The sequence below is a fragment of the Petromyzon marinus genome, chromosome 53 (assembly GCF_048934315.1).
Source record: "Petromyzon marinus isolate PM22_M1 ecotype Great Lakes invasive population chromosome 53, UKy_Petmar_22M1.pri1.0, whole genome shotgun sequence".
NCBI lineage: Eukaryota > Metazoa > Chordata > Hyperoartia > Petromyzontiformes > Petromyzontidae > Petromyzon > Petromyzon marinus.
Genome location: NC_133719.1, coordinates 418189 through 432820, shown reverse-complemented (window position 1 = coordinate 432820; position 14632 = coordinate 418189). Strand labels below are relative to the sequence as shown.

The 14632-nt window shown below is 44.2% G+C and overlaps 1 protein-coding gene across 2 annotated transcripts; it reads left to right on the top strand.

Annotated features, from left to right (window-relative positions):
- Window positions 1–176: 176 nt before the first annotated feature.
- LARP7 (La ribonucleoprotein 7, transcriptional regulator) lies at window positions 177–14572 on the top strand. Of its 2 annotated transcripts, none has more exons than XM_032974322.2 (12): window positions 177–578; window positions 3498–3737; window positions 4527–4627; window positions 4800–4883; window positions 5189–5353; window positions 5988–6063; window positions 6551–7091; window positions 7294–7388; window positions 11912–12063; window positions 12463–12616; window positions 13018–13109; window positions 13649–14572. In XM_032974322.2, exons 2-12 carry the CDS (start codon window positions 3533–3535, stop codon window positions 13724–13726), a joined length of 1743 nt encoding a protein of 580 aa, XP_032830213.1. In that variant the 5' UTR covers window positions 177–578; window positions 3498–3532; the 3' UTR covers window positions 13727–14572. The 2 variants fall into 2 exon arrangements, with proteins under 2 accessions (XP_032830213.1, XP_075908001.1); XM_076051886.1 differs by lacking the exon at window positions 177–578 and adding an exon at window positions 617–806.
- Window positions 14573–14632: the final 60 nt, after the last annotated feature.

Genomic DNA, 14632 nt, shown 5'->3' with positions numbered 1-14632 from the left:
TACGTTACAAAATATACGGTACAGCGTGATGACGTCATCGCGCACGTACGCCGGTGTAAACATTCATACGCGCTGACGTCATTTTGTCATTTTACGTAGGCTCATTAACGCGATGACATCACCTACAATCCCCAAATGGGCAATTTTGTGACGTCATCACGTTAACGCCGCTAATTCCAGAATTGTGATTACTTTTTGTCATTAATTTTAAATATATATCTTAAATCAGCTATGAACAAGGGCAATTTCTCAATGCGTCGCCTATTATATATTTTTCCTTTTAAGCCCACGGTGTTATTTAGAAATGTGTTTTTGTTTGTGCACTACTGCCGACGCAACATTACCAAATAACGCGACTATATATGATACAATATGTACACCAGATACATAACGTGGTAGAAATACACCGTAAGCGCTGACGTAATTGTGTCATCACAACGTAATGCCCGTTTATTCAAGGAAAACGTCGCTTTCGAGTTAATTAAATTAGTATTACTCAGGCACTACAACGAGCCCTGCGACCACCTCTGGCGAATACCTGAAGGACCCCAACCAACCGCCAGGTCGTGTGTATCAACGTGGGTAACATTTTTAAACATTTTTATTCTCATATAAAGTTAAACCCGCAAATTTAACTATTTACTTTAACTCCCTGCCCCGCCGAAAATGTTCTAATTAGTTCATATGTGCCGTATCCGTAGTTGTTGCTGTACTGTAGATTTTTCGAGTAGGCCGCGCATGGAGCCAAGGTGTCGACTAGAGTCACTGCGGGATTTGCAGATCGGATCATGAGGAGGGGAGGCAGGGTGAGGGGGGTCGGGGTGAAATTTTTTATTTATTTGAATTCTTTGGGTCTTTCGGTAGATAGAAAAAAAGAACAATAAAATAATAAAAGTAAAGTGAATGAAAAAAATATCACGACGTTTCGATCGCAACACAATCGTCATATTTGTTCTCCTGATGACGATTGTGTTGCGATCGATACGTCCTGATGTTTTTAATTTTTCATTCACTTTATTTTTTATCGTTATAATTTTTTTATATCTACGTGACTTTACCGAAAGACCCAAAGAATATGAATTTCCTGCAATCACGAAAGCTTTAAGTCAATATGTATTTGCTCTGGTGGTGGTGGTAGTGATGATCCGTGGTGGCTACAACTTCAATAGCCTCGCAGAGACGATTATCTTGAGCTCAACAAGGTCGCTTGATTCAATCTGCTGCCGTACGTAGCCAACCGCGCTAATCGGTGGTGCGGGAAGGGCAACAAACTAAACAAAGGCCGTGATTATATATTCAAATATGCTCAAAATACCCCCCCCCCCAATATATTGCTATAAAAAGTAATCAATTGCTATGCTATGTAAATAAAAACAATTTGCTCAACCATGGCCATAATATCTGGACTTGTCTTCATATAAATCAGTGCATAGATTTCTGTGTATATGATTGTGGTTATGGTTGTACTTTATTAATCCCTAATCTCAAACATTACATGCAGTGAAACAAGAAATGGTAAAAAAGTAAAAACAGAGCAATGTAATACAATGCACTATTAGGCAATATAACAAAGTCCATCCCATGTGTTAGTGCATTTTTTAATATTTTAGGCAGGAAATGGCAGGAAATTCGTTTTCAAATTTAGATATTTTTTCTGGGTTGGGACCCCAGACCCCCTGGAAGATTTGGTCCCCCCAATGTTGACTCCATGGCTACGGCCTTGAACTAAACACACAACACGCATCATGCCAGTACCAGAATATGAGAATAGGTTTTCCTCTTTTTTCTGCAACAAAACAAGTGTTAAAATGTTAAAACACCATACTGAAACCTTATACAAGGAATCATGTCTGCATTAATCACAATACTTGTGGTCAGAATGCAAACAGAAAACGTACGATGATAATATATGCATTTTCTTTGAAACTGATTGGTCCACACCAGAGACAACTTTCTTTTGAGCCTAGTCTCAAAACGGTGTTAGACCAGAGGAAGCCAAAAGCCGTCTTTTGGCATCCAAAAGCCGTCTTTTGGCATCCTCTGGTCTAGGTTCAAAAGAAAGCTGTCTCTGGTGTGGACCAATCCGTTTCAAAGGCAATGCATATATGATCAGAGTACGTTTTTTGTTTGCATTCCGGCCACAAGTATAGTGGTTAATGCAGACAGGATTCCTTGTAAAATGTTTCAGTTTAGAGTTTTAACATCTTAACACCTGTTTTGTTGCCAGAAAAAAGGGGAAAACCTATTCTCACACAACACGCAGTTTGTGTTTATTCTGCACTGCGATGGATTTATGGGTCGCTCGCGGTGGGGTAAAGCGTGGGTACGCCTACATCCAGAGCTCCCTCCAGGAGAAGCTGTTCCGCTGACAGTGGTTTTAGCAAGCGATTGCAGAGTTGAACGTTTACCCTTAACTGAGAGACGAGGGCACAATCTATGTTGCTACGTGGTTTTTGTACGATCGCGCTGTAACAGGATAACAAATTATCTGTGACAATGAATGATACTTTATCTTAATGCTTTACGAAGCCACATAGCATCAAGGGGCTGCCGAATATGGGATTTTTCGATCCACAAATCGTTTCTTTAGATCCATAAATAATGTGACACGAATGACTAACGATTTTAAAATGTGTATTCAAAATATCCAAGCTTGTATTTTGACTTAACTTTCGTGACTGCAGGAATTCATAATCTTGGTTCTTTCAGTAAAGTCACGTAGATAGAAAATAAAATAAAAATTTATAAATTAAATGAAATTAAAGGGGCTGCTAATAAAAGCAAAAAAACCCACGACGTTTCGTTCGCAACACAAGTGGTCTTCATCAGGCGGTAGATGAAGACCGCTTGTGTTGCGATCAAAACGTCGTGGGTTTTGGCTTTTATTATTTAAATGTTATATTTTTATATTTTATTATTTTTATTTTCTATCTACGTGACTTTACCGAAAGAACCAAGAATATGAATCCAAGCTCGAGCATGGATCAAGCATGGATCAAACATGGTATCGTTAAAAGCCACGCCCAATTACTCCATATATGGGCCTAAATCATTAACATAAAATATTCTTTATTGTTACAGGACGAACCAAATCTGTTCGGTTCACTAAATGGTTAACGTTTCCCGACTTTCGGAACCCGTAATATGAAAACGGTAACCGGTTTAGCGTTTGTCGTTTTAACAACCCTCACTCACAGAGGCATTGGCAGACAGAGACCGCCACGTACAGGGAGTGACACTGGTGATGAAGGTCATGTACGCCTCATTTACTCCGTTTGTTGAGCCACCTGGCCAGGGTTGGGCGATACCAAGCCCACTACTTTTAACTCGGGCAACTGGAGAGCACAGACTAAGGCGTTACTAACCTAACATTACAACTAACAATAATGTAATTAAGAATCAAAATTAAGAGACAACATATATACTATGAAAAAGAAGCATCCAAATAACGTGTTTTTTTTTTACTTGATGACATTCTATTGTATTTTGTGTTTTAGATCAACAATTGGAGACAGGGAGACACAAAGCCGTTATGGAGTTGCAGGGAGACACAGAGATGGTGACGGAGACACTGTGTCCCCCGTGCGTCTCTGCTGAGGCAAAGGAGACAAAGAAGAGGACAAGACTTGGGAAAATCTTGTCCGAGATCCGAAGACAGATTGAGTTCTGGTTCGGCGACACGAATCTACACAAAGACAAATTCCTGAGACAAGTTGTTGACGCGTCACCGGACGGATGTAAGACAGTCATGGGAAGACACGAGGGCACGTGTGGACACACGAGGGCACATGGGGAGGAAGAATGTATGCATTGTCCTTGAAACTGATTGGCCTACACTAGGTGCTCCAGCCTCCTTTATGGCCTTGTCTCACCAACCGGTGTTAGACATCTCATGGGATCATCTTAACACCTCCTGTATTATTGCCGGAAAGGGTTAAGCCTATTCCTTTTTCATCATTTTGATACCGCCAAACAAATACTCTAAACATATTCTTAGCTCTTTCGGTAAAGTCACGTTGAAGGGAAACAATAAAATAATAAAAATATATATATATAAAACAATATTATTTTATTGTTTCCCTTCAACGTGACTTTACCGAAAGAGCTAAGAATATGAATTACTGCAGTCACGAAAGCTTTAAATCAAAATACTCTAAACATATTTCTAAATGTGGAGGGAAAAACTGGAAGATCCAGAGAAAAATCCTTGTGCCCATGGTGAGAACATGTTAATTCCAATATACAGATGTCGGGGTCGGGATCAAACCCACAACATCCTTCATACCAGGCAACCGTTAACAGCTGCCATGGGAAGGAGGAGACAGGGAGGAGCTCATCGAATTTATGCAGAATAAATAAAGATTCCGATTCTGACATTGTGGGGAGGGTGGGGGAAAGGGTAGGTGAGAGGAGGAATACATAGGATGGAGCAGGCAGACAAACTGAGTAGGATGTGCTGATTTCAGTCATGTTAATTTAATCTTGTCTGTGTCCCTCCCCCATGTCTTCGTGTGCCCATGTCTCAGTCGTCCCGCTGTCTGTGCTCATGTCTTTTAATCGGATGAAGACTCTGTCCACTGATATAAACATCATCCGAAGAGCTGTGTCTACCTCAACACAGCTCGAGGTAAGATATGAGATGTATTCAGTGAGATCTGGGATACAGACACACTGAGTTTGTGGGTCACTGTGAGTCTGTGGGTCTCGTGGGTCTATATGTAACCGAGTGTGGGGTTCTACATGTGTTGATGATGTAGTGATATATATGATGTATTGATATTGGTGATATGTTGATGCAGGTGAGCAGTGATGGCCTCAAAATTCGTCGCTCATCCCCACTGGGTCCCAAACCTGAGGACGAGGATGAGAGAACCGTTTATGTGGTAAGGGGACATGGGGACACGGAGACACACATAGACTCACAAGATCGTGATTGTTGTGGTGGTTATGATAATCGTGACAGTGGTGGTGATCGTGTGTAAACTTCGGCACTAGGGAGACAAAGGGTGTTGCACTGGCCACCCACCCCCTAGTGTGCTGTTCTCGCCTTCATAGCTGTTTATTAATAGAGCTTGCCCTAAAAGACTATTATGGCTATATGGGGGAATCTTTGTCCTTTTTATGGTGGTGGTTTTTTGTCATAATGATGATGGTGGTGGCGTTTATAATGATGGTTGTGGTTGTGCAGGAGCGGTTGCCACACGGGGTAACGCATGAGTGGTTATCACGAGTCTTCTCCCCGTGCGGCCGTGTCCTCTACGTGTCGCTCCCACGGTTCCGATCATCGGGCGACGCGAAGGGTTTCGCCTTCATAGAGTTTTCTACCAGCGAGGAGGCTTGCAGAGCTGTGCAGGTTAGCCCCTTTCTCCTGAAATGCATGCAGAAAATGTATATGTGAGTCTCTGTGATTCTGGGTGAGCCTTGTGTATCCCTGTAAGTTAATATTCTAGCTTCGATTAAGGGGATTCCCTAGACTAAACAATATCAATACATTCTTGATTTGAAGCTTTCGTGACTGCAGGAATCCATCCTCTTTGGTTATTTCGGTAAAGTCACATAGATAGAAAATTAAAGATCATGACGTTTCGATCCCAACACAAGCGACCGTCTTCAGGTGAGAGAGAGAAAGCCACTGAAAAAAGGTCTTATATAGGCCTGAGATGGGTGCAGCCTCGGGTAAGAGGGCAGGGCTAGAGATGGTCTGGCTTAGTATAGTATCAATACATGTATAATTATGTGTATTTACTCCTAGAGTGCATTCAGAAATATTCAGACATGTGAGTCTCTGAGTGAGATTCAAGCAGAAAACCTGAAGGCATTGTCACTCCTGAAATGCTTTTTTAAATATTCCCTTTTGTAGAACCTCACTCTGTCTCTGTGTGGCTGAGTTGAAATTGTTTGCTGCAGTGCCTTCAAAAATATAACCACTCATAAAATATCTAACTACTCATTGCACATCAGTGAGACTCAGTATCTGTATGTGACAGATGTTACATCATCCAGTCAACTCAGTATCTGCTGCAGGGATATTCCCAAAAACCCGGAAGAGAAGACCAATTACAGGTAACACACCCACTCATTCCCTCGTTCATCGACTTGCCAGCTTACAGTATCATTCACACAATCACTCATCTTGTCCACTCGCCGATGATACTAACTGATCATCCACACACACACACACACTTTCCCACCTACCCTCTGCGAGCTTGTAATGTCTCTCCAAGGATATGGGTATTTGTGCAAGCCTGTGGGCCTCTATGTGAGTCTGTTGGCCTCTGTGTGAGTCCATGAGCCTCTCAATTTATAGGTCTGTGATTTTGTGGGTCTGTGAGTCTGTAGGTGTCTGTGGTTCTGTGGGCCTCTGAGTCTCTTTGTGAGTTTGTGTATCTGTGTGAATGTTTGTTTGTGGGTCTCTGGGAGTCTGCAGGTCTCTGTGTGAGAGTGCGGGTCTCTGACAGTATGAGGATATCTGTGACAGTATGAGGGTCTCTGTGACAGTATGAGGGTCTGAGAGAGTGTGTGGGTTTGAACACACCCCTTATCTTCACAGGAATTGATTCAGTCTCCGATCTGAAGACACAGAGACACAGAGATGCAAAGACACGTGGAGACACGGGGAGAAAAGAGAGACGGGGAGACATAGAAACACAGACACCGGGAGACACAGGGACAGCAAGGACAAAGGCGATAAAGAGGGGACGGGAGACACGGGGACATAGAGACACAGAGGTGCAAGCGACAGAGGAGCCAGTAACCAGTCTGTCTTCGGACAATCTTGGCAAACGGAGACACACTCACGAAGATAAGCGACACACCAAGAAACAACGTAGACACACAATTGAGACACAGGGGGACAGGGACAAGGATACACGAGGAGACAGAGACATAGATACACAGGGAAGAGACAGGAAAAAGGAGACACGGCGAGACAGAGAGAAGGAAACACAGGAACATGGAGACAAAGAGACACAGAGACGCAGACAGAGACACAGAGGCATGCGGCGGCACGGGGACACGGTGGGGACTGTTCTGCCTCACGCGGGGACTCAGGGAGAGAAAGAAGGAGGCCATCGACTGTGTGTAATGAGCAAGTACGTGTGTCCCTCACTCCCACAGTGCATTCAGAAATATTCCCAGTCTAAAAATTATATTCATTTTACAGTACATCATATATCCTCCTTCTCTCCATGTATCCCTCCCCTTTCTCTGTCTCCTGTCGCCCTCCCTCCTCCGTGTCTCCCTCCTTTCTGTGTCCGTCTGTTTCTCGCTCCCTCGCTCCCTCCCTCCACTTAGAGAGTCGTGGTTGAATTTGAGGAGAGATTTTATCCAGAGACAAAAGGTGGCGATGGGAGCTTTGAAGACAACATTGAGAGATGCGGTGACACGAGGTGAGATATGGGGAGATAGAGAATAATATTATTTAGACTGGAGGAATGTGATGACTTATGAAGCACTTTTTCACAGATGTCCAGTTGAGAATCTAATTGAGACCTTCAGACTCAGAGACGTAAATATATGCAGACATAGAGACAGAAACATACCTGAGGAGACAGAGAGAGACAGACAGGATGATAGTGATACAGTGAGGGAAAAAAGTATTTGATCCCCTGCTGATTTTGTATGTTTGCCCACTGACAAAGAAATGATCAGTCTATAATTTTAATGGTAGGTTATTTGAACAGTGAGAGACAGAATAACAACAAGAAAATCCAAAAAAACGCATGTAAAAAATGTTATAAATTGATTTGCATTTTAATGAGGGAAATAAGTATTTGACCCCCTCTCAATCAGAAAGATTTCTGGCTCCCAGGTGTCTTTAATACAGGTAACGAGCTGAGATTAGGCGCACACTCTTAAAGGGAGTGCTCCTAATCTCAGCTTGTTACCTGTATAAAAGACACCTGTCCACAGAAGTAATCAATCAGATTCCAAACTCTCCACCATGGCCAAGACCAAAGAGCTCTCCAAGGATGTCAAGGACAAGATTGTAGACCTACACAAGGCTGGAATGGACTACAAGACCATTGCCAAGCAGCTTGGTGAGAAGGTGACAACATTTGGTGCGATTATTCGCAAATGGAAGAAACACAAAAGAACTGTCAATCTCCCTTGGCCTGGGGCTCCATGCAAGATCTCACCTCGTGGAGTTGCAATGATCATGAGAACGGTGAGGAATCAGCCCAGAACTACACGGGAGGATCTTATCAATGATCTCAACGCAGCTGGGACCATAGTCACCAAGAAAACAATTGGTAACACACTACGCCGTGAAGGACTGAAATCCTGCAGCGCCCGCAAGGCCCCCCTGCTCAAGAAAGCACATATACATGCCCGTCTGAAGTTTGCCAATGAACATCTGAATGATTCGGAGGACAACTGGGTGAAAGTGTTGTGGTCAGATGAGACCAAAATGGAGCTCTTTGGCATCAACTCAACTCACTGTGTTTGGAGGAGGAATGCTGCCTATGACCCCAAGAACACCATCCCCACTGTCAAACATGGAGATGGAAACATTATGCTTTGGGCGTGTTTTTCTGCTAAGGGGACAGGACAACTTCACCGCATCAAAGGGACGATAGACGGGGCCATGTACCGTCAAATCTTGGGTGAGAACCTCCTTCCCTCAGCCAGGGCATTGAAAATGGATCGTGGATGGGTATTCCAGCATGACAATGACCCAAAACACACGGCCAAGGCAACAAAGGAGTGGCTCAAGAAGAAGCACATTAAGGTCCTTAATCCCATAGAAAATCTGTGGAGGGAGCTGAAGGTTCGAGTTCGATCTGCAAAGAGTAGGACAAAATCCCTCCTGAGATGTGTGCAAACCTGGTGGCCAACTACAAGAAACGTCTGACCTCTGTGATTGCCAACAAAGATTTTGCCACCAAGTCCTAAGTCATGTTTTGCAGAGGGGTCAAATACTTATTTCCCTCATTAAAATGCAAATCAATTTATAACATTTTTGACATGCGTTTTTCTGGATTTTTTTGTTGTTATTCTGTCTCTCACTGTTCAAATAAACCTACCATCAAAATTATAGACTGATAATTTATTTGTCAGTGGGCAAACATACAAAATCAGCAGCGGATCAAATACTTTTTTCCCTCACTGTAAGCCATACCTCAATTTCACTCAACGCAGTGAGCTGGATGCAGTGCCATATGTCTACCCTTTCTGGAATGTTCTTAACTGGAGAGACAAGCACAACCCCTTTCACATCTCCCATTGACACTCCATGCAATTTATATGCCTACATCCGAGATACATGTGTAGTGTTTTTATTTCACGCGGACAACTTCTTCATTTTCTCGTGTCACTTTTTATTGAACAGAACTCTTAGCGTTCAACACCCCTTAATTCCGTCGCAACTTTGTTTGTAGAAAGTTCCATTCCAAGTGAAGTATGTATTGGTTAAACATTGTGTCACCAATGGGCTCCCCCCTATCTCCGGTTATTGCTAACATTTTCATGGAGAAATTTGAGACTGACGCCATCCAGACTGCCACTCTGCGCCCAACCTTATGGAAGAGGTACATGGATGACACTTTTGTCATCTGGCCACATGGCCGGCCTGCTCTAGGCCAATTCTTCGACCACATCAATTCCATACACCCAGCCATCAGATTTACCATGGAAGTTGAAAAAGATGGCAAGCTACCTTTTTTGGATGTCCTAATAAAAAAGAGACCTGATGGTTCAATGAGCCACTCTGTCTACAGGAAAGCTGCCCATACGGATGCTTATCTGAAACCGGATTCCCACCACCATCCATCACAGAAGAATTCTCTCATCAAGACTCTGTACCATAGAGGCCAATGCATATCTGACCAGGAACACATAGGCAGTGAACTCAAGCACGTACACCAAGCTCTTAAGGCTAATGGTTACTCCGACTATACAATCCGCAAAGCTATCACTCAAACCATAAAGAAGGACCCTCTTGAGGAGCCTTTCAAAACCATCACTTTACCCTACATAGCGGGGATCACAAAAAAGATCTCCAAAATCTTGAATAAACACAAGATCCAGGTCCGTTTCAACACATTACATAAAATCCGTGATCTGGTTCCGTCTGTAAAATATGTGATTCCGGACATACAGTACCCTGGTGTCTACAAACTAAGTTGCCTCTGTGGTAGTAGTTACATTGGAGAAACCAAACGCCATGTTTCGGACCGCATTCGTGAACACAAAGCAGACCTTAAACACGGTAGGACCAACACCTCGGCCGTGGCAGATCATTGTTATAATTCAGTAGGCTCACATGACATTGACTTGGCTACCATGAGAGATTCGTTCATGAGGCTATCCACATATACAAGCACAGAGACAATTTCAACCGAGAAGATGGATTCTGGCTTGGCAATCATTGGAAGGATTTGATAAACCATTTCAGGTCTTAATTGATTGTTCATGCTTACGGTGGCTTTCAGACAGCATACATTAATTTTTCGTCTCCCCCCTCCTCTTTTCAGAACATAGATGGACTCGTCCTTTTAAATAAACTGCCAGATCACTGCGCGTGGCGCTAACGTTTTTATAAATAAATACACCGTTTAAAAATAAATAACGACACTTCTTTCAAATGTTTCTTGCCGTTGGTTTTTAACACCTGATGATGACCGTTTGCGTTATGGTCGAAACGTCGTGAGAATTTTTATTGTTATATATTTTATTATTTTATTGTTTCCCTTCAACGTGACTTTACCGAAAGAGCTAAGAATATGAATTACTGCAGTCACGAAAGGTTTAAATCCAACAACCCTCAAAATTTAAAGCACAGTCCCTCAATAAAATAGTACATCCATATTGAACTTTTGATACACAGATACGGACAAAAGTTGCAAATCACATTGGAAAATGTGGTTGTATCTAACACTAATCATTGCCCCAATATATTCTCGTACAGATGGAAACAGATGGCAATTAGTCCACTTGCTGTACTGCCAGGGTATGGTACATCCTCGACGGCCACAGGAAGTTTTCACGTAATTTGTGCAATGATCCAACAACCCTCGCTGCCTCCACAATGGTGGACTAGAAGCACGCGTAACCACCACCAATGCTGATGTATGATCAAATCCGTTTATAATGGCTAGAGAGCCACGCTGTTAGCCATCAAAGAAGTCACCGGAACAAGAAAAGGGGAACCACGCATGGGGCGGAGCGATCTCCCCAACCGTTATCACGGACACATGCGAAGGTGTCGCCCTCCTCCAGTTATCGCGGAAGAAATGCGGGCATCGCTGTTGAGAAAAAGCATTCCCCATCTCAGAACTTGCTGACCACACGGGTAAACAAGGCACAAAACGCCACGTGGCCAACATCAAACGGCATGATGGAAGGCGTAATGGATAAGAGTTGATGGTTTTTGGTAATTGAGCCAGGTTATTTTCATGGGTCGGTGGGTGGGTGAGTGACAAGTGGGCGAGTGAGTGGGCGGGTGGCTGAGTGAGCAAGTCGTGCAGTGGTTAGCGCACTGCGCTTCGAACCCGGCGCCCCGAGTTTGATTCCTGCTCACGGCCAATACCATAGATTTTCTGAACCGGTCCTGGGCCTCACCTCGGTCGACTCGACCCCAAATTAGTTCCTGGTGCGGTGTGTAAGCATAGCCTCTGGGGAGGCAAAGGCGCCCGGGCGTGGTGCTGGCCGTCCACCCCTCGTGTGCAATCCCTTTTATAGGTGCTCTCTAACAGCACTTGCCAAAATAGTCGGTAAAGGCTGTACTAGGGATCTTTGGGCAAGTGACTAAGTTGGTGGCTGGGTGAGTTAGTGACGTTAACAAGAACAGAGTGATGAAAAGCTACTGGATCATCAATCAACCCCACTGCTAATGTACTATGCGCATTGGCATGAGGGAGGTCTTCATCCAGGAGATTATGGTAACCCAGACTGTATTTCTCCTTCACAGAAGCCCCAGTACATTCTGGGAGTGGAGGAACAGGGAATCGTGGCAAGACGGCAGATGCAAAGCACTCTGGAAAAGAGCCACCCCCTTTTGTGAGCGGTGTCATAGTGAGGATTTCCTGTGAGAACGGATTTCCAGGGAGACAGGAGATCAAAGTGAGACACGTAGACGACACGTAGACTTGCACAGAAACGCAGACTCACAGAGACCCAAAGACTCGCACAGAGATCCACACAGAGACTCACAGACTCCCGAGACCCACAGACTCACACAGACCCAGACTCTGTTGACCCACAGACTCTGTTGACGCACAGACTCACACGGAGACCCACAGACTCACACAGAGACCCATATATTATACCAAGGCAACAATACGGGGACATGGACACACACGGAGACGTTCCGAGACATACGGGGACACACACGGACACAAGAAGACCCATTAGGAAACAAATTAACTATAATTCTTCCCGTTTGCCTCTCCCCCCTTCACCCTCCCCTTTCCCCCACCCTCCATTTTCCCCTTCTGCCCATGCCATCCTCTCCCCGTGTAGGGTGCACTGGGAGACACGGTTGTCTACGTAGACGTGTCTCACGGGGACACGGAGGGACACGTGAGATTCCGGAAGCACGAGGACGCAGAGACGGTCGTCTCTCGTGGCGACGTGAGACACGGGGACGACACCTGGACGCTCGGTGTCCTCACAGGTTCCTCGCCCAGATGCACGCTCAACACTCCCCACGACCGCCGCGCCGTCGGAGCGGAGATGTCCACACACTAGTGCTAGGCCGGGTGCCGGTCCCCTCGGGCCGGCACCGGGTTGCTTCGCATTCACACAACACACATCTGTAGGAGGAATGAGTTTCATAATTTAAATGTCCCATGTAGAATTTTTTTTTACAAACACACCCCAAGTTTGTAAATTAAGGCAAAGGTTGCCAACCCTCCAATGTCTCACTGTAGGGGGGTACACAGTTGATAGTCATGGTACAAATCATCATGTCTCTCTCTATCCCTCCCCTCTCTTTCCCATGCCTCACTTCTCCCCGTGTCATCCTTCTACTCTATCATGTCTCCTCCCCATGTCTCCCTCCTCTCCGTGTATCAGGAGATGCTGAACAGAGATATTGGCAGAAGATTCTCGTTGATCGACAGGTGAAGATCAATCGACCTCGTGAGAAGAAGAGAGGGACTAGCAAAGTGAGTCTGGGTCTCTGCGAGTCTGTGGCTCTCTGAGTCTGGGTTTGAGTGCCATGGTGGCTACATTAACTCCCTCGCCCGGTATGCAGAAGGTCGTGGATTTTATTCCGACCCTAACGTGTATATTTGGAGTTTGCATGTCTTTCTCTCTGTGGTCGTGTGGTTTTCTTTCCGGGTCCTCTGGTTTTTCTCTCCACATAAATTCCTGCATGACAAGCCACTTCGTTGAGCTATCATTTATGGTCAGGTCGCTTCTGAAAAAGAGCTGTGTAGCTCAGTGGGGCCTTACTTGGTAAAAAAAACTGTAAAAAATAGTTTAGTTTTAGTTCTCTTAAGTCTGTGAGTCACTGAGTTTGCATCTCAGTCGCTGTATGTGGTTCTGCGTTAGTGTGGGTTTCTGGGAGTTTGTGGAACTCTGAGGGTGTGAGGGTCTCTGAGAGTCTGGATATCTGAGAGTGTGAGGATCTCTATGAGACTGGATATCTGCGATAGTCTGTGCGTCTCTTTGGAAATGTGAGGGTCTCTATGTATCTCTGTAGTTGCTGGATCGAGTGGAGAAGCTGATGAAGCAGAAGGCCGATGTCATCACCAAACACCTACGCTTTGAGTTTGATTGATGACATCAACATCCACATCATCAACATCATCATCACATACTCGGCACAGATATCTACAAATAAATAAGAACATCGGCAACGTTGTCACACACAGCATCATCACCATCATCCACCAAAATCTCAATGTGCCCTCTGTTTTCATAAAAAAGTTATGGTTAGGGCTAGTCAATGTTTTCATAAAAAAGTTATGATTCGGGCTAGTCAATAGAGACAATTAAGTTTAATATCGATTAAATAAAGTACTTCCCTCACTCAAATTAATCTCAGTGGGCCCTCCTGTGTTTTAATATAGGACGTGAGCCGTGAATCTAAGTGAAAACTCGAAATCGGGAGTAAGAAATTTGTAAGAGGAACCTCGATCACGAAAAAATGACAAGCAAAATAAATCAAAGTTATAGCAATTTAACGATAGAGACAATGAATTGTCAATGGGATATCACAGAGTTAAGTAAGGGACGTCAAGCATCAAAGATGATTAGCATCTGGCAGGCTGCCCTAGCAAATATTGGGGTGTAGTTTTAACAATAAGATGCTACGCCCAATCTGCTTCGCGGTGGACATTGAGCTCCCATGATTTAACTCGAAGAGTAAGCTTTTGTGTGCTGTCCTCATGGTCAACATTCACCAGATTTTATGAATTACACCAATTACTTGGGGAATGCGCGGCAATAATCGCCCCCCCCCCCCCCCTATTGTGGATACTCATCAGCACCCTCCTGGAAATAGTTTAGACGTGGTGAGGCTTTCCTGGATAAACGAGTGGATTCATGTTATCTGTGCTATTAGCATCTCCTGGAGGACATTACATCGTTTTTAAAAAAATAAAGTTTTCAAGTCTTTTCAAAATTCTCTTCCAGTTGTGCTACTTGTGTCGTGCAGCAATGAATGGGACTTTCCATTTAGAAG

Bases quoted from the DNA above. Each gene is read 5' to 3' on its own strand.
- LARP7 (XM_032974322.2), top strand. From the start codon at position 3,533: ATGGAGTTGCAGGGAGACACAGAGATGGTGACGGAGACACTGTGTCCC. The intron at 12,064-12,462 runs GTGAGACACGTA...CTCCCCGTGTAG, and splicing joins CAGGGAGACAGGAGATCAAA to GGTGCACTGGGAGACACGGT. The intron at 12,617-13,017 runs GTTCCTCGCCCA...TCCGTGTATCAG, and splicing joins GACGCTCGGTGTCCTCACAG to GAGATGCTGAACAGAGATAT.